General features: G+C 32.8%; 1 protein-coding gene across 5 annotated transcripts in view; it reads left to right on the top strand.

The window, feature by feature from the left end:
• CYLD (CYLD lysine 63 deubiquitinase) overlaps window positions 1-19273 on the top strand; it is a 65757-nt gene that overhangs the window by 12945 nt on the left and 33539 nt on the right. For 4 of the 5 annotated variants that reach the window (XM_027869417.1, XM_027869414.1, XM_027869415.1 and 1 more), the window contains 7 exons: window positions 2456-2966; window positions 4490-4792; window positions 6643-6748; window positions 12201-12209; window positions 13408-13506; window positions 15279-15395; window positions 17257-17636. In XM_027869417.1, coding sequence (XP_027725218.1) covers window positions 2463-2966; window positions 4490-4792; window positions 6643-6748; window positions 12201-12209; window positions 13408-13506; window positions 15279-15395; window positions 17257-17636 — 1518 coding nt within the window. In that variant the 5' untranslated portion in view covers window positions 2456-2462. The remainder of the gene's footprint in view (window positions 1-2455; window positions 2967-4489; window positions 4793-6642; window positions 6749-12200; window positions 12210-13407; window positions 13507-15278; window positions 15396-17256; window positions 17637-19273) is intronic. The other variant, XM_027869418.1, reaches the window with a different exon arrangement.

The raw sequence follows: 19273 nt of genomic DNA, 5'->3' as shown, positions 1-19273 counted from the left end.
CACACACACACACACACACACACACACACACACACACACACACACACTCTCACTTAAAAATGATAACCTCAACTCATCGAGATGTAACCTTAGTTTACATGGAGCTGAGAACCCTGAGGCTTGAGGGGAAAATGGGAGAGAGATGATCCTCCAAGCATATTCCATGAACTAAAAAAGTGCCCATATGTTTTAATTCATAGTAAACCTCTTCAGTCCTTCTCTCACAGCCTTTATATTTTTGTTTTTCATACAAAGCTTAAAAGCTGACTTGTGTAGCTTCCTATGTCTGTATAGCTCAAAAGCTGCAAATTAAGAAGAGAGAGGGCTGGCTTCTAGAGGCAGGCAGACAGCAAAAGGTGACAGTCAAATGTCAAAAGGGAAGATAGAAAAACTGTAAAAAGCAGAATCCCATGCTAAAATAAAATTAATCTGCAACCATTCGACCTGTGGTTAAATATCCTAATGGTCCTTGAGTTGGTTACTATATTATAGCACAGTATCACAATTCATTCACAAAGAGGACCCCCCAGTCATCATCAAAAAGTTTAACTTAATGTACCTTCCATTCTATTGAATAAGATATTGAACTATATAATAATTTGTGAGAATTTCAGCTTCCCATATCTGGAGAATTGACTTGTAGGAGTACTTTATTACTGACAGTGCTTTGTCAATGGAGTACTTTATGCATAGATTTACTTGGCCTTTTTAATTTGATTGAACTTTAAAATTTGATTATTATATTTCATAAACAAGACCTAGTCAGGAATTGAATAGATCTGGAAAATATGGGGATACTGTAAATTATGCAGAAAAGAGAAATGGACATTTGTGTCACAAGTAAAACAGATACAGTCATAGGTGGTGCAATGAGTAGTGAACAAGGCCTAGAATCAGTAAGACCTGAATTCAACTTTGGCCTCAGGTGTTTTCTAGCTGTGTGACCTTGGGCAAGCTACTTAGCCTCTTGTTTTCCTCATTTTTCTCATCTGTAAAGTGAGGATAATAATAGTACCTACCTCTCAGGATTGTCTTAAGGATCAAATGAGATGATATTTTTAAAGAGTTTAGCACAGTGTAGGTACTATGTTAGTAGTATGACCTAGTTAGTGGTAGGTTAGCTATTATTATTGTTATTTCTCAGGAATTGAACAGCCATTTTATTATAAAGAGGATATATACAGACACAATTATTCTCATCAAAGCCTATGAATTTGATCTATTAAAAATGTTCAAGGAATTAAGCCCCTAATAAAATAGTAATGAGGCTATATATTTTTACAATTTCTAGTAGGCCTTTTATGATATAAATTAGTTCCATGGCTGTTAAAAACTGGAAAAAAAAAGTTTAGGCATAAAATGTTTTAAGATTAGAGAAATGATACTAATGATTCAGAGGTGAAATGTTTCATTGACCAAAATATGACATACCAAAAAAATTAGTTGTGGTTAGTTCAGCATATGTGAAGTAAGAGCCGTGAGATCTCTGGTAAATCATGTCACCTTTCAGGCGTCACTTTCCTCTTATGTAAAATTAGGGTGAGAGTGGGACTGGAGTTAAATTGAATGGAAATAATGTCCTTTCCAGGTCAGATTCTATGATTTTTAGAAAGTGAATTCCCTGGTTCAAGATGAATATGTGTGCCTTTTCATTCTCCCTCCACATACACATGCATATAAAAATTACAGACTCTTGAACCAGTGTATGTAGTATTAGTAGCCATCACTGAGTTAAATAATGTTTATAAAGCACAGATGTTAGACTTTTTTTTAAATGTATGAACCTTTTATAGGTTTCATGTCAAAATAAGTTTACTCTTAATAAGTCTTAGCAGAGTTAAATGTTTTCTTGTTTTAAAACTTTAAAAATTTGATGATTGTATTAATAAAAATTTTAAAAATTTCTATGTAAATTTTGAGATTTCAAGATTTTTTTCCCTCATCTTTGAATTTTACAAATTGAATTTGTTTGTAAGTACTACCATACTAGCATTTAACCCACTTGATGTTGCAATAAGGTATGCCACTTATTTCCCAAGTCAGTTATTTAAAAATCACAAAATTATACTTGTATATAAAATACTTGTGAATATGTACCTATGTATTGGTATATATACATGTTTTATAATACATATATGTACAAATCCTTTATTCCTGGATATATTTGAAATATTCCTAGGGTAACATCAAGTGCAAACATATTCATAATCATAATAAAAGTGATATAACTTTTATCATAGTTTATGTTGAAAAAAAGTTAAAAACTTCTTTTTGCTTGTCCTCTAGGCTTTTTGATTTGAGATATTTTTAGAAAATGGACATCAATTTGCTAAAACCAAAGCTTGAGATTGCCAGTGAATGTGTTTTGTTTTGTTTTTTTTGGTGGTGGTGGGGAGACATTTTACTGCAAATATGCTAGTGATTCCTTTTTCTTGAATTAATCTTTCAAACGTAGAATCACAATGAATTCAGGCTTATGGAGCCAAGAAAAAGTTACTTCACCCTATTTGGAAGAACGGATTTTTTATTTGCTTCTTCAAGAATGCAGTGTTTCAGACAAACAAACACAAAAGATTCTTAAAGTACCAAAGGGGAGTATAGGACAATATATTCAAGATCGTTCTTTGGGGCATGCGAGAATTCCTCTTTCTAAAGGCAAGAAAAATCATATTGGATTAAAAATTTTGGAGCAGCCACATGCAATCCTATTTGTGGATGAGAAGGATGTAGTAGAAATAAATGAAAAATTCACTGAATTGCTTTTGGCAATTACCAATTGTGAGGAAAGATACAGTCTGTTTAAAAACAGAAGCAGACTAAGTAAAGGCCTCCAAATAGATGTGGGATGCCCTGTGAAAGTACAGCTGAGATCTGGGGAAGAAAAATTTCCTGGAGTTGTACGCTTCAGAGGACCCTTGTTAACGGAGAGGACAGTGTCGGGAATATTCTTTGGAGTAGAGTTGCTGGTAAGTGTGACAAGCAATTTTGGAATGTGTAGTATGTTTTGTTTTTTGTTTTTGGTGGGGGGAGGGTGTTGAAGGGGAAAAGTATATAGTTAAAGAGTTTTCACAAGACTTTTGTGTTTTAATTGTCATTTTTCTTTAGGTTTGTATTCTTTCCCTCAGGGATATACTGAGGTCTTTTAGGGCCTGATTGTTAAGACCAAAAATGTAATGCTATATTGGACGTTTCAGAATGATTTACTTAAAAACTAGAAAAGAGAATGCAGTTAAACATAAACAACAGTATTTAAAATCTTGTCTCTGAAATTTCTGATACATTTAAAAAAACAAATTCTACTAAAACAATACCAGAATTGCAAACTGATTGATCAATTAAATAAATTCCTAAATGTATTAAGATGAATCATTGATGCGTTTCTCAGACACTGTTCTCTCTTGTTATATATAAATCATATAGAAGTTATATAAGTCAGGAAGACCTGAATTCAAATATGACCCTTAATAGCTGTGTGACCCAGGGTAAATCATTTAATGCCTATTTGCCTCAGTTTCCTGAACTGTAAATTGGGAATAATAATAGTACTTACCTATCAGGGTTACATCAAATGAATAATGTTTGAAAAGAGAGCACAATGCCTGACATATAGTGAGTGCTATATAAATGCTAGTTTTTGTTACTACTACTACTACAACATATAAGCTGGCATATGGGGATAATCTGGACAAAACTTTGCTATAAGCTATAGTAGCTTGACAGTTGTCTCACCTGGGACTATCTGGGAAAATCATCTTTAAATCATTTCTTCTAGATAGGCAGAGAAGCAGCAAGGTATAGTAGAAAGAGTACTGAATTGACTCAGAAAAGCTAGATTTTAATCCCAATTTCTTCTTCTCATGAGCTGAATGAGCTTGGGCAAGCCACTTAATTCCTTGATCTTTGGATTCTTCATCTGTAAAATAAATTTAGTAATACCTACCCTTCTCATGTGCTAGTTTTGAAGATTAAGGGAGGTAACATACATGAAAACACTTTAAAAATCATGATTTTATACACATGTAAACATGTAAGTTGATTATTTTATGAAATATTGGTGGTTATTAAAACATGCTAGATCATTATGCAAATATTTATTACATTTATTTATAAAGGGTATCATATCGTACAAAACTAAATGCCAGTTGTACTTTTCAGTTGCGTGAGCTTTGCATTTTTACCATTTTGTAAATGGAATCATTTATATTTACTTGTTAACTGTTAAAAATGAATAAAAAATGTTTATTCACAGGTATTGATTTAGTTCTTATGATAACTGTCAAAACTATGAAGTAATTAATCCATTCATATGTAAATTCATTGAATTATAACTTTTACTGTATTTTCTATCTACAGACAGTCTTTTTGCCTTCAGTCAGGTAACTGTCTGAGCTTTAGACAATTGTTGCATATTTTTACTATTTACATTTGGACTTTTCTAAAATGATCTCTAATACTACCTATAGTAATTTTTTTCTCTCTTTAAATCTAGGAAGAAGGTCGTGGTCAAGGTTTCACTGATGGAGTTTACCAAGGGAAACAGCTCTTCCGATGTGATGAAGATTGTGGTGTCTTCGTGGCTTTGGACAAATTAGAACTTATAGAAGATGATGACAATGCACTGGAAAGCGATTATGCAGGTCCAGTTGACATGATGCAGGTTGAACTTCCTCCTTTGGAAATAAACTCCAGAGTTTCTTTGAAGGTTGGAGAAGGTATAGAATCTGGAACAGTTATATTCTGTGATGTCTTGCCAGGAAAAGAGAATTTAGGATACTTTGTTGGAGTTGACATGGTAAGAAACTGTAAGGTTTAATTTTAGGGGGGTTTGAATATGTATTAGTTAAACGTTCAAGCTGTTTATTAAATCAACAAGAAAACTGCCTGTTGAATGTTTAAGGTGGATCATCCTTGGGATATGGTTGTAAAAGTGTTTTCTAAGTGTGATTGACTTTGGGGAATTTGAATATTGAAAGAAGTCAGGAATGTAGGTTTTGTAATAGAGTTCATTCTATCTAGTTGTGACAGTGATTAATTCCTCCTCTTTACTTTTTCAAAATAACTTTATGCCTATTTCATCATATTATATTGTTTTCTTTCACTTTTAATCCAAGAGTGTAATCCTGTATTTGTTGTCTGTCATTGAGACATTTCTCCACTTTTTGGGTTAAGATTTGGCTTTAATGAAAAGTGTTGCATTGGTTTACTTACATAGGATTTGCTTTTGAATATGAGAAAATGTCATGTAATATAAGAACAAGCACTTTAAAAGAGGTAATTTTGAATATTGCTATTGTTTTGAGGTAAGAGTAATAAAGAAGTAAACCGTTAATCAGAACAACTAATGTATTCCTACATGGAAAATTTGGTTTTAGCTGTAGCATTACTTACTTAGGAGAAAAGAAAGAGGGATAAAAGCATGCTTTTAGTTTTTTGGTTTATAGGAGACTTGTTCTTCATCTCTGCTTTGTACTAAAAGAAAGAAAAGAATTTAAACTTCAACATGGAGAATTTGTTAGACATAAGAAAGAATTTAATATAGAACTATTAAACGCCTGAATAAGAGGTTGTAGAATCTTCACTTCTTATATTTTTATTTTAGAAAACCTGACTTTGTTAGTTTAGGCATAATTTTTGATGGGCAAAAAGGAAGATTTTGGGCTTTCCAAGTCTTTCTGGTCTTATGATCAATTGACTTTGAGTGTTCTATATTATAAATAATAGTAAATAAACATTTATTATGTATTTATTATATTCACGGCACTGCCCTAGGTGTTACGGAGTTGTATCTAAGATAAGCATCCTCCTCAGGAGGAGCTTATTCCTTATTTGGGGAAACAAAGCTGAAATGCATGAAATGATAGAATTGTTTCAAAGTATTGTACCCCCAAAATATAGAATAAGACATACTGTTACTTTGATAGACTTGTGATCTCATCAGTCCTTCCAACAGTGCAGATCTTAGCATATTTGTGCTCTCTCATATTTTTAAAGTATTATTTATGTTGTGCATTGAATAACAAAATGCAAATTTTAAAAGTATAAAAAGATGTTAACAAGTAATCATAATGGGAACAGTTTTAATAAGAGAGTTACTTCTGGAGGAGGGAAAAAAATCTAATTTTGGAAACAGTTTTTATCTAGATTAATGTTAATGTTGTAATTTGTAGAAGGGGAACATGGTTATGCAGAAATATACACAGTAAAATGTGAAGAAAAATTTAGCTACCTTGCCCTATAGATTTACTACAACAGTTCTTACCTTACATTTTCTTTTTTTTTCTTTCCTTTTATTTTTTTTGTGAGGCAGTTGGGGTTCAGTGACTTGCCCAAGGTCACACAGCTAGTATGTGTCAAGTGTTTTTGGTCTGAGACCGGGTTTAAACTCAGGTCCTCCTGACTTCAGGGCCAGTGCTCTATCCACTGCGCCACCTAGCTGCCCCAACCTTACATTTTCTAAAGTGTACTGATAGTCCTTTTATAAAAGCTTCTCATATTTTATCAATTTTCCTCTTAAGCCTAAAAGATGAAATTATTTAAAGAAAAATTTCTGGCATAACATAAAACTGAAAATATAAATTTCTGTATTCAGCATTTTTTTTAAATAGGAAGAGTTTTTAGTATGTTTTTATTTTTTATTTCCAGGATAATCCTATTGGAAATTGGGATGGAAGATTCAATGGGATACAACTTTGTAGTTTTGCAAGTGTTGAAAGTACACTTCTGTTGCATATCAATGACATCATCCCAGGTATGTTTTATATATTTACAAAACAGTCTGTATATTCAGACATCCTGTATAAAGCCCAAAACCTTATAGTAGCTTTCTAATTAGCACATATTTCAGCTTTTATTTTTTATTATAGTACTATAATTACACAGAAAATTTTCGTTGTTACCATAAAACAAATAACAAATGCTGCTCTTACTTTTTAGAAGTCAGGTGGGATGTATACCTTTATCATTCATCTTTCCTTATACTACAGTTATATTATGTTTAATTCTCCATATTTCTATAAGGATTTTAAACTTGCACTTTTTATAAATCATAAACAGCCCAGCTTATGGCCCTCTTTGCTCTCTCTCTCTCTCTCTTTCTCTCTCTTTCTCTCTGGCCAGTGGGAGGAAGGGGTGGGGATGGTGGAATGAAGGACGCAATTTCTACACAGCAAGTTCTTTTACCCTAGTACATATCCTCTCTGGATCAGCTATGAAATACTGTGGGCATATTAAATGCCTAATTTTAAAAATATTAACTAAGTCTTAATCTTGCTTTTTGCATTTCTATTATGTAGAATGTTATCTTTAATATTAACATAAAACCAGAAGTTGAGAATATTTGTTGAAGTATGTCACGTGGTTCATGAATAAAAAATAGTTGAGTTGTAAAAGATGACAAACCCTGCAAGCAGTGACTTGGAGTTTTAGTACATCTTCTGGATGTACTTGGCATGGAAAGATTTGAAGGTTACACAGATTACTTGTTTAGCCAAACTTACTGTCTGTGTGACCATGGGCAGGTCTCAATGCCCTGGCTAACCCTTTAAAATTATAAGTTGCAGAGAAGATGCTGACCTGCAATGGTAGAAAGAATTTATCTGCCCCTCTATAAAAGGAACTTTAGAGGTCATCATTTCTGACTCTACCCATCCACCCATTTTACAGATTAGAAAACTGAGGCAAAGAAAGGTGAAGAGACTTGCTCAGGATCACCCATTCAATTTTAATTGTTTCCAAGAGTCATCCTAAGGGAGGGAGGGAGAGAGGGAGAAAATTTGGAGCTCAAAATTTTATATAAAAATTAATGTTAACAATTGTCTTTACATGTATTTGGAAAAAAATAAAATACTATCTACCAAAAAAAAAAAATTTATCTGCAAGTTCCCTAAACCAATGAAGTCTCAGGATCAGTCCTATCCCTATTCCTAAGCAGCTGTTCCTATAGTGATATTCTGTTTCTAGTTCTCCTGTGATTAATAGCACCATTGGGCAGGCAAGCTGAAGCAATTTTTATTCTAGTGGCCCTAATGCTATTTTTGGCATGACTAAAACTTTTAAATTGCTTCTTCATTTCTTCTCAATGCCTCAGTTTTCTCATTTATGAAGTGCAGGAACTGAATTAGATGATTCTTAAGTTTTATTCAGCTATAACTGATTGGTCATTCCTTTTCTGGTGGGTTGACAAGTAATATTTAAGGAGGCTAAAGATGGGCAAGACCTTAGAAAAACTGCAGTACTTTTTCACTGGGTTTTTTAAGTTACAAGGGGAGGTATATTATAGAAGGTATGAGACAAATGGTTGGTTGCTATATCCCATTTTTGATTTATAGTCTGAGATACTTTTATGTACTTGAATTCTTAAGAATCATTTTTTTATTCCAATAATTAGAATCTTGGCTATTCCTTTCCTGTACTTTAGGAACAAGAATTTTGCATTAGACAAAAAACATTCTCATGCATTTTATATTTTCACTAATAACTTTTATGTTTAAAAGTTATTTAACCTAGAAATGTCAAGTTTAGATCTTCTATTTTAATATGATATTTCTTTAGCATTTTCTAATATATAGTCATTTGCAAAAGTCTATTTAGAAATTCTAGGATACTTTATGGCTTCTTTGAAACAAGTCTGCAAAATACAAAAACAAGTAGTATATGTGGATGTCTTTGATTTCATAATGATTATATTCATGCTGTTTTGGCCTACCATTATAACAGTAGAAAAATGATGCAATAAAAAGTGAATAGAAAGATCCCTCTTAGTAAGGTACAAATTTTGAGTTGTTTTTATGGTAATGATGATGGACTTTTTTAGATCCATCCACTCTCATCCATCCTGTTTCTCTTATGATCAGTGATGTGTGTTTCTGTGATACCTGGCCAAGTTTAGGCTATTAGCCTGTAGCCATGGAGTAGGGCAAAGCCACATAAGAGTCAAATCCATGATCTACCATCATTAGTATGATGATTATTATAGTTAATATAAATGAGACCTGTTCATAAGTAAATGAGGGTATTTTCATGGGTTATCCTATTGTCACTTAATCAGAAAGATATACAGTAATATTAATTATAATTAACATTTATAGTGCTCTAAATTTTGTAAAGCACTTTTATATAGTCTCTCATTTGATTTTGATCCCCACTGGAATCTAGTGTAGTAGGTGCTGTTGTTTTCCTGATTGTACATATGGGAAAATTGAGGCTGACCCAAGGTCCCACAGATATTTTCTAATGGACTCTAAAAGATGGGGAGCCTTCCTATCATATTATCCTTTCTATGATTAGTTACTTTTTTCTCTATCTTATACATTAGAAATGTATAAGAAACAGACTTTAAAAATAGCTGTGTAAAAGACAAAAGAATAGCATACACAATTAAAACTATATAAATAAAGACAACATTGAGAAGTAAAAAATTATGGCACAAAAAATGCCAATGTTAGTAATGTACTATCAAAGACATATTCTTCCTTTCTGTTAATTGGTAAATAATTTATTAATATTTCTTAATAGTTACTGATAAAACTTTCCTGTAATGGGGTTTGTTGGGAATTACAATTTTCTTTTCAAGTCAGTGAACATATTAAGCACCTGCTCTGTGCCAGGCTTTGTGCTAAGCATTGGGGATACACTAAAGGCAAAGGACAGTTCCTTTTCTCAAGGAGTTCACACTCTTAAGGGGGGGAGACAACATGTAAACAGTTATGTGTAAGCAAGCAATATACAGGATAAATTGTAAATAATCAAGAGAAGGAAAGGACTAGCATTAAGCAGGACTGGGAGAAGCGTCCCAGTAGAAGCTTGGATTTTAGCTGAAGCTTGAAGGAAGTCAAGAAAGCCAGGAGGACTCTACGAGGTTCCTGACAGTTGGTCATGTGGTTCTGCTCAATAGCTTCAAGGAAGCTCCTGGCTTCCCAAACAGATGCAGCCCAGGGAACTGTCATATTAAAACAAAACATTTCACTACATTAAAAAAATTAAAATGATGAAATCTCAAAAATAATTCTTCATTAGTTTTTATGAATGCCATTTTTAAAGTGTAAATTCAATTTTCTCAAGTTCTGGGAGCTTGCTTTTTGATCATATTAATAAACAATAGTCAGTAAACATTTATCAATCAAGGCACATATCCCTACTATGTGCCAGGGATACAAATGGAAAAACGAAAGGCAGCCCCTACCGTGAAGGAGTTTATAATCTAATGGCAGAAGGCAACACCCAAAAGGAAGCTAAAAGGAGTTGGGAGATTTGCCGGAAGTGGAATACCAAGGCAGATGAGATCTTATAAGATGATGTGGTTATTCTAGTAACGGCCTTCGTGGGGCTTGGTGGAGAAATCGGTTAGAGAAGTCCCAAAGTAATGTAGCCAGGTGAGAAATGAGATGCCTAAGTTCAACTCTTCTCTTCTTAACTGGAGGTTTGGAGTTCATGGCCCCAGCCGCCAGTCAGAGAGGCAGAGAATAGTAATGAGGTGTGATGAGATCTTGCAGGATGTTGAGGTTATCCCTATAATGAGACATTAAGTTCATCTCAACCAAAGTGTAGTATTTCTTGTAAAATATACAAATGTACTTATTTTTATTAAGACTTTTAATAATGACTGGTAAATTGAATTAATAAAGTAGAATAAGTTAGGGGAAGGTGTGCCAGGTTTGAAGTTAAGGATTTGAGTTCACATCCCAGTTCTCTTACCACTCATGTGACCTCAGGCAAATCACTGCCTCAGTTTCTTTATCTGTAAAATGAAGGGTGGACTAGATGAGCTCTCTAAGGTTCTTTCCAGTTATAAATCTCTTATCCAATATTATTCTTTAAGATTACATGGTTAATTTTGAGCTTTCTAAACCAATTCAGAAACATGTTCAGGGGCTTACAGCACATTTTATTTTATTTTTTTTCCATATCTTATGAAAATAATAATTTTCTGACTGCATTTTTTTATTGCTAAGAGAGAAAAGCTGATTTTATTAAACTTAGCCTACCTTGTTTAAATTTCTTTGATTTTTTTTTAAATTTAAAAATGAACACATGTTGAGGGCACTAGAAGTCTCAGGAAATTGTCCATTTTTAGTATATGTTTTAAGAAAGAAAAAAACAACCAAACTGTGAAGTTTAGCTCATGTATAATTGATAGTGTTTTCCTCAGCATAGAACACTCCAAGTATAGAAGAAAGATTTGAAGTATTTTCTACTCTGCATCATCTGTGTTTCTCTCAGTGTAATTTTCCATATTCGAAGTTGGTTTGAAATTTAAATCATCCAAGAGTTTTCAGTAGCAATTAACTGTATTTCTTTGCTTTCCCCTCCCCCAACATGCCATTTATATTTCTGTTGTGTGCTTTGCCAATGCATTTTGATCTTTACTACATTATTTTTTTTGTAGACTGTAAATAAACAATAATTGTCAAGCCTTTGTCTGGCATTACATTAATAAATGTTGAATACATGCTTTCTTTGGGAATCAAATGTCAGACATATGAGCTGCACCTATATTTGTCATCTTGTGAGACAGGGGCTATCACTGCTCCCACAGGAGCAGCCAAGAGAAAGGAGAGGGAAAAAATATAACAACAGTTACTGTGGTAATTACTATTATTACTTTTAATTGTGTATGTTAATATATAATGTGTATGTTTTATATGTCATGTACTTGGAATTGACTGACTTTTGAGGTCTTTTATATCAGTTAATTGTCTTTAATAATAAGGCTATTTATTCTCAGTCAATTTCCCTGATATATTTTGAAACTTGTGACTTTCTGTTATTTTCTGCACTTGAACATCTGTGATATGCTATGCCTTTTACTATATTGGGAGAACCCAAGAAAATGTCTTTTTTGCTTTATTTGATTGATTAATATTGTACTTGGCATTTTTTCTCTTTAATTTGTCATAGGCTTGAAATAATTTACTAGTTTAATTTGTAAATTAAAAGAAATACTCTGTGCTGCAATTTACTTAAAAGTTCAAGCATCTAGTTAAGGCTAATTACTATAGTAAATGTAGTGTGGTACTTTAAAATGTGTACTTTTTCCTCACTGGAAAAATGACCAGTCATTAATTGGAGCTAATTGATATAATATGATTTCCTTCTATCCTGTTTTAAAAGTAGCTTTTCCTTGTGTTAAAATGTAAATTTTCTCCATTTTTTCCTATCTGCCAAATTCTACCTTGGATGATACGATTTGGGCCAATTTACAGCATTATCAGGTATGATTTTTAAGTATTATATACATCTTGTGGAATGTAATATAGACTTTTTTCAGGGACTATATTTCCATATTGACCTTTACACAGATACCTTTTCAATATATTGAATATTTAACTCAAAATAGAATTTATGATATTGTACTGGTCTTGTTACTAAATGTCACTTTGTAAAACTTTATGGGTGTTTCTTAGAATTACATTAGGAAATCTGCTACAAAAATTATTATTGTCTTTGGATGCTAACTTATGGGCATATGCCTCTGTGTTTTACATATTGCATTTATATCTGTATTCACCATACATAATTAAATTCTGAATAATTTTAAAATCCTAAACTATCCTTGAATTTTTATTTGTAATCTTAAATACCAGACTGAGCATGTTTACAAATGGCTAAGCTTTGAAAAGATGGTGTCATTATTAAGCTGGATGAGTTTTGGCTTTTTAAAAAATTTTGAGTAGGAATAACTTTTTCCAAACATTTATTAAGCTATGTGCCAGGTACTTGCTAAGCTAAAAGGAAGGCAGTCCCTGCCCTCAAGGAGCTTATTATCTAAAGAGAGAATGGCAGTATACAAAAAGGAAGCTAAATATGGCAAGGAAAAGGGAAAGTGATGATAAGGTGAAATACCAGGGCTGATGAGATATTGAAAGTTCCCAATAATGAACTTTCCAGGGCTTGGTGGAGAAGTTGGCCAAGTCCAAAAGGAGTTCAGCCATGTGAGAAATGATATGTCTTAGCTGAGCTCCCTCCCTTAAATGGAGGGTTTGGAATTCATGGCCCCACCTTCCAGTCAGAGAGACAATATAATTTTAAGGATAAAACATGGTTTAGTGCAGGGATCACTGGATGTAGAATCAGAAGACCTGGGTTCAGGTCCTGACTTTACTCTTTTATTAGTAGTGTAAATCTAAGCAAATAACTTCCCTTCTTTGTGACCTCCATTTTCTCACCTTCAAAATAAAGTTAGGACTATTGTTTCTTTTGACTGTAACTTCTTGTAATAGATTTTGAAGGTAAGACACTTTTTGTATCTTTGGTGGAATCCACAAAATTGTAAATTTGTGACAAATTGGCTGTGAAAATATTGACTTTTGTTTGATCTACTCTAGAAATAGCTTTTGCTTGATTTTTACTGTTTTTGCTTTAATACACTTCTTAAAATTGAAGACTTGAAAAACATATCTCATGTTTCAGATAGTGTGACACAAGAAAGAAGGCCTCCCAAACTTGCGTTTATGCCAAGAGGTGGTGGGGATAAAAGTTTATCCAGTCATAGTAAACCAAAGGCTACAGGTATGCTTTAATAGAATGAGAGTTTCTGTTAACATGTGATTCTGATATTAGAGACTAACAGAGGTCAGGATTGAGTTACATATTCTTAAGCAATACATTGACATTTCTGGTAATGGAAGAAAATTTTGTATGAAATTTTTGACTTGAGGCTAGGGTTTTCAGCCTTTTTAGCAGATGAAAATGGTCACTGGGGCCTAGGTGGTGAAGGATACAGCTATTGCTTGAGCATAATCAGCTAGGTCAGGTTTTTAAGGCCTGTCAATCAAAATTGACTAATTTTGGGTACCTTTGACTTGAAACATTGTGAAAAACAATTTGGAATTGTAAATTTAGTGGTTTAAAATTATTATTTGTAATTATACATGTACATAGTGCTTTATGCTCTTATATAGTGCTTTATTTGTATACAGTTTTCACAGATGTGTTATTTTGCATAAGATGAAGTATCTTAATGATAATCATATGAACTTTACTAACCATCAGTAGGATATATAAAATTCTGGGCCTCTGGAATATGTGGGCCTTTTCCTTCCCAAACATGTCTAGCCACTGACCACAGAAACTCCTTCATACTAGACTCCTGTTGGGTGTGTGTGTGTATTGTGTATTTGTGGAGGTCTCATTAAAAAATACACCGTAAGTATTGTAGGTACTGCGTGGGTGGTAGTTACACATCAATTAACTGAGTCTTTTTAAAATATTGAAAAGTTGCATGAGATTCTTAATATGGGTTAGGATGGGATATATCAGCTAAATAATACTATTTCAAATCATTTTAGAGGAAAGTATATTGTAGAGGTACTTTGGGCACAAAAATGCTTCAAAGTATGTTGGACTTTGTATGGTCTTGGATCCTATGTGATATTGACTGATCTATAACTCAAAAAGGATATAAACTTTTGTTTTTTGGGTTAGACAGTTCATTATTCTTTAAAAGCCACCCAGTCTCCCCCCTCCCCCATATATATATGTACACAGATATCTTAATTATATCTATATACATGCTAAATTGTGTTGGTCTGATGACAGACTTCTAAAATACCAAAACTGAAACTACTTTGTATAATTACTGGTTGGTTTATCAAAGAAAATCAGATTTTGAATAGATCCTAGAGATTTCACTACTTTTGATTCCTTAGGAGTGTGTTCTGCAGGATGGGGATCAGGCAGGACTATGCTATGAAATCTTTTTAGCATTGCCTGTATAATGTTGTGTTACTTTTTGTTCAGTGCATGAAGAAACTAAGAAAGGAATTTTGTAACCTATAGTTTCAAAGGCTGATTTAAAAAAAATTTAAATGAAATCAGTTACTGAATCTTTTCTTTGTTTTAATGCACCTGTAATGATGAAATAGGTTATAGAAAACCTGATAAGCATAGTTTTTATGTAAATAAGAAATGGTTTTAAAATAAAATTCTAATAGACCAAGTTTTTTCACCTGATATTAGGAAAGGCTGACTTTTCTAGTGAAAAATTGTATGCAAAAAAAAAGAACTATTAAAAAAAATTTTGATTACAAAATAATACTGACCAGGTTTTTCTTAATTCTCTTCTCCCATATTGACACTTGAGCATACAAATCTTTTTAGCTTTACCAAAATGGTAACAAAGTTTTAAAATTGAAAACAACAAAATAATGTTGTGTTTGTGTATCTGTTGATTGTGTAATTGGTTGTTGACTCTGTATGCATGTAGATCTACGTAGCTTTTTTTCTTTCTTTCCTTTCACCAAATCTTGGAGTTTTAAAAAGGAACTTCTCTTGATCCATAGGATCTACCTCAGACCCTGGAAATAGAAGCAGATCTGAATTATTTTACACCTTAAATGGTGGTTCTGTTTATTCTCAACCACAAACCAAATCAAAAAATACATGGTACATTGATGAAGGTAATTTGGAATTTTTTAAAGTTTTTTTTTCTTCTTCTAGTAATCCTATCCATCTTTTAGCTCATTAGGGTGGAAAATAGAATGACATTTTTTCCCCTCTTTTTTTCAATTTATGTAGTTTTTCATAAACAAAATGACTAGACCACAATGAACACTGTATTAATATTTATAAAATGAAAATACTGGCTTAGATTTGGATTACTATTGAAATTAATTAAGGCAGTATTTTAAAATATTCAATCGTAATTTTATTTTCCTTGTTTTTTGGTTTATTCGGGAAGAGAAAAATCTTAAATAAGTAAATACACACATGTACACACATTTCAGCTGAAGACAAGCTTTGATTATTGAAATAAGAATAAAAAATGCAGTAGAATCTTGCATTATTGTCTAAGCTAAATCACATTCTCTCCAAATTGGTATTATATACAAGACTGATATTTCATGATTAGCCCATAAGGTGAGTGTGTTAGTCCAGTTGGTATTTAGATAATCACAAACAACTGATCCCATTATTATTTTGATCTTATTGTTCCTGAAATAACTTACTTTTCTGGTCTCGTTTATCATTCAGAAATATAGGGGATTTATCTCAACACTTCAGAGAAGTCATCCCCACCCTTTTCTATAGGCATTAAATTTCATATCTGCTGCCCATCTGCCGTATTTGAATCCATAGGTTCAAGAGCACTGCTCTTCTCTTCTGTAGGACATTTCATGGACAGAAAGTCCCTTTGTTGGGAAGTTATAGCTATTACTGTTGTTGTTTAGGGCTTTTTTCTGTTTTTTTGACTTTGGATGTGCCTACCATCCTACCGTGAAATGAGTTTATTCATGGATCATCTAAATAGTATTACCTCAATTTTTAAGCACAGTTACATTTCTGGAATATTGGAAACTATGTGGTAAATAATTTATGATTCTCTTTCGGAGTTTGTGAAGAAAGAAAACTTTGAAATATTTGTTCATATGTAATTCTGTTGAAAGTTTAAACCAGCATAGATTTCTTTCTCTTTTGGAAGATCATTCTGCATGTTTAAGTATTAGAAACCAAAAACGTCCTATAAGATATTTTATACATAGACCTTAGTTATTCTAATTTTGCTACTTTTTAGCACTACATTTTGAATACTTTTGTAACAAGTCAATTACATTATTATGTATTAATAATGTATGTGAATAAATTTGATTTTGATTTCATTTGCTCATCTCTTTCTATTATAAGATTTGTTAATGCTTTTTCTATGTAATGATCTTTTCCAAAGGCAAGAAATTTTAATAAAGCAAAATGATTGTTCCAACAATTCAAGAGAGGTATATTCTTTTGTTATTTCCGTGATTTTATCATGGATCCAGAGCAAAAAAAAATCCAATCAATTCTTCATCTAATGCTTGTTTGTCTATGTTATACTAGAGCTAGTAAGTTTTCACTTTGTGGTAGAGTACTTTAGCTTACCCAAAATCATTTCTGTTAGAATTGGTCAAATATAATTAAATTCATGAAAGGTAGTTTTATTTTTAAGAGGATGAAGTTGAAGATGTGAAATCTCTCTCTCTCTCTCTCACACACACACACACACACACACACACACACTAAACAAACCCAAAACAAACCAAACCAAAAAAACCCCAAAAAACCCTACTTAAATTTGTCTTTAAATAGAAAGGAATCTTTTGAGTTTTGGTTGCAATGTAATAGTATTATGGTAAATTATTTTGGTTTCATGTATGAATGTATGTAAGATATTTTGTATATAGTGGATTCAACTATAGAGGCTGTAAAATATATTTTTTTAAAGATATAAGAAAAAATATAAAACTTGAGTTGATTTTCTAATTAAGAGTAACTTATTTTTTATAGTTGCTGAAGACCCTGCAAAATCCCTGACAGATATATCTCCAGATTTTGGACATTCTTCACCACCTCTGCAACCTCCTTCTCTGAACTCTTCAACCAATGAGAACAGATTTCACTCTTTACCATTTAGTTTGACAAAGATGCCAAATACCAATGGAGGTATTGGGCATAGTCCTCTGTCTCTGTCTGTTCAGTCAGTGATGGGAGAACTAAGCAACCCCCCTGTCCAGGAGAGTCCACCTTTGACTGTACCCTCAAGTAATTCACATGGTCTTGAAGTAGGCTCGTTGGCTGAAGTTAAAGATAATCCTCCTTTCTTTGGTGTAATCCGTTGGATTGGTCAGCCACCAGGACTAAATGAAGTATTAGCAGGACTGGAACTGGTAATATGATTTGACCCACAAAACTTCTTTATTCTTGTCTACATGGGGCTTTATGTAGAATTTCTTGTTTGTTAAAATGGGCAAATACTACCTATAACCATCAAAATGATGTGTGTGTGTGTGTGTGTGTGTGTGTGTGTGTGTGTGTATGGTCATTTAAAGCAGTTTTTTTTTTATTCTTACATTGGCTTCTGCTGCCCAATATATTTCTGATTTAGTTCTCTTTTTTGTTACTTTGTATGTGCTCAGCGAATGTAAATTAATTTTAGTGTATAACTAGGCAGTTACAGTTAGAAAAGTAAATATGTTACACACCATTCCCTCCCTTGTCTTGGCAACCCTTTTTCCCCACCACATTCCCCAGAAATCCCCAACCTAAATCACGCTATGATGCATTCTAACACCAAATGTAAAAAACAAAACAAAAAAACTTTGGATTATTCACTGTTTTTTAATTTTTCAGTTGGATCAGGAGAATGGGATTAGTCAGTAAAACACAAGTCCCAATTTATAGGATTCTTGAACAAGAAATATTTTATAGTATAATAAAACATAGCTACAGAACTCAGGGTAAGGTAAAAGTTGTTACAGTTTGCTTTTTCAAACGTAATAATTACATGTCAGCATGCTGTTTGGAGAATAGTTTTCCTAAAATCATTTAGTTTTTTTTTGACCACTCCCTTTAAAGCTTCTCCTTTACATCTGGTCAATACTACTCCAGTTTCTAAAAACTGAAGTAATGACAGAGGTTTCTTATTTATTTTAGTCTGATTGTTACTTAAATTCTGCCAGTGTGGATTAGTCAAGGAAGGGCCCTTTGCCCTCATCCAATCACTGCCTTACTTAGTTAAAGGGAGAAGTCTTTCCTGGCCTGATCAGAGAGGAGAGCAAGACTTTTTTTAAAATTGATAGTTAAAGAAAGACTAATAAGGTTTCTCTTTCGGGTTAAAGACTTCAGACTAGGATATTTTTAAAATGCTTTCTTGATATTTCTAAAAGAGAGAGGAATATGGTAGCTTTGTCTGCTTACATACATGAAGTCTACTTTAACATCTTTGCATTTAGAGTGAGATAAGGGTTAAAAATAAGTTTTAACATATAGTCCATATGAATTCCTTTGATAAGAATATATTGATAATTTTAGTAAATTAACTCTTTTGTGCCGTTACAATATTAATTTGTGCATTGAGACTTATTTGTTAATAATTGTCTCTATAGGCAATTATTTGTTAACCTCGTTGCTTCTGCAGAATTCTACTTCAGTGCCTCATTATGGCATGGAAGTGACCCTGGGTTTTTGGAGGTTGTGCAAGCAGAGCACAAGGTACCATGCCTGAAATACTTAGATTATAGTCTTGGGAACAGACTGTATCTGCTTCCTGAGGACTAGCTGTTAGCTAAATACACAGAGGGTCATCATCACTTAGACTGGCCACTTAGTGATAAATTATTTGGCCAACACATCCCACAAAATAAAGAAAACATAAAATGACTGTCACTCCTGTGTAGCTCTCCTCCACTCTGTAAGGACAGTGGCATAATGGAAAAAAGAGAGGGTTCTGAGAATCACACAGTTTTTTAATTTGTCTATTAATATTAAATTAGCTGCAGGCACTCCAAATGTTAGATCCTTGTCT

Source organism: Vombatus ursinus, unplaced genomic scaffold (assembly GCF_900497805.2).
Source record: "Vombatus ursinus unplaced genomic scaffold, bare-nosed wombat genome assembly UNPS02014793.1, whole genome shotgun sequence".
Lineage (NCBI taxonomy): Eukaryota > Metazoa > Chordata > Mammalia > Diprotodontia > Vombatidae > Vombatus > Vombatus ursinus.
The sequence above is the reverse complement of the archived record's forward strand: the minus strand, read 5'-3'. Positions and strand labels throughout refer to the sequence as shown.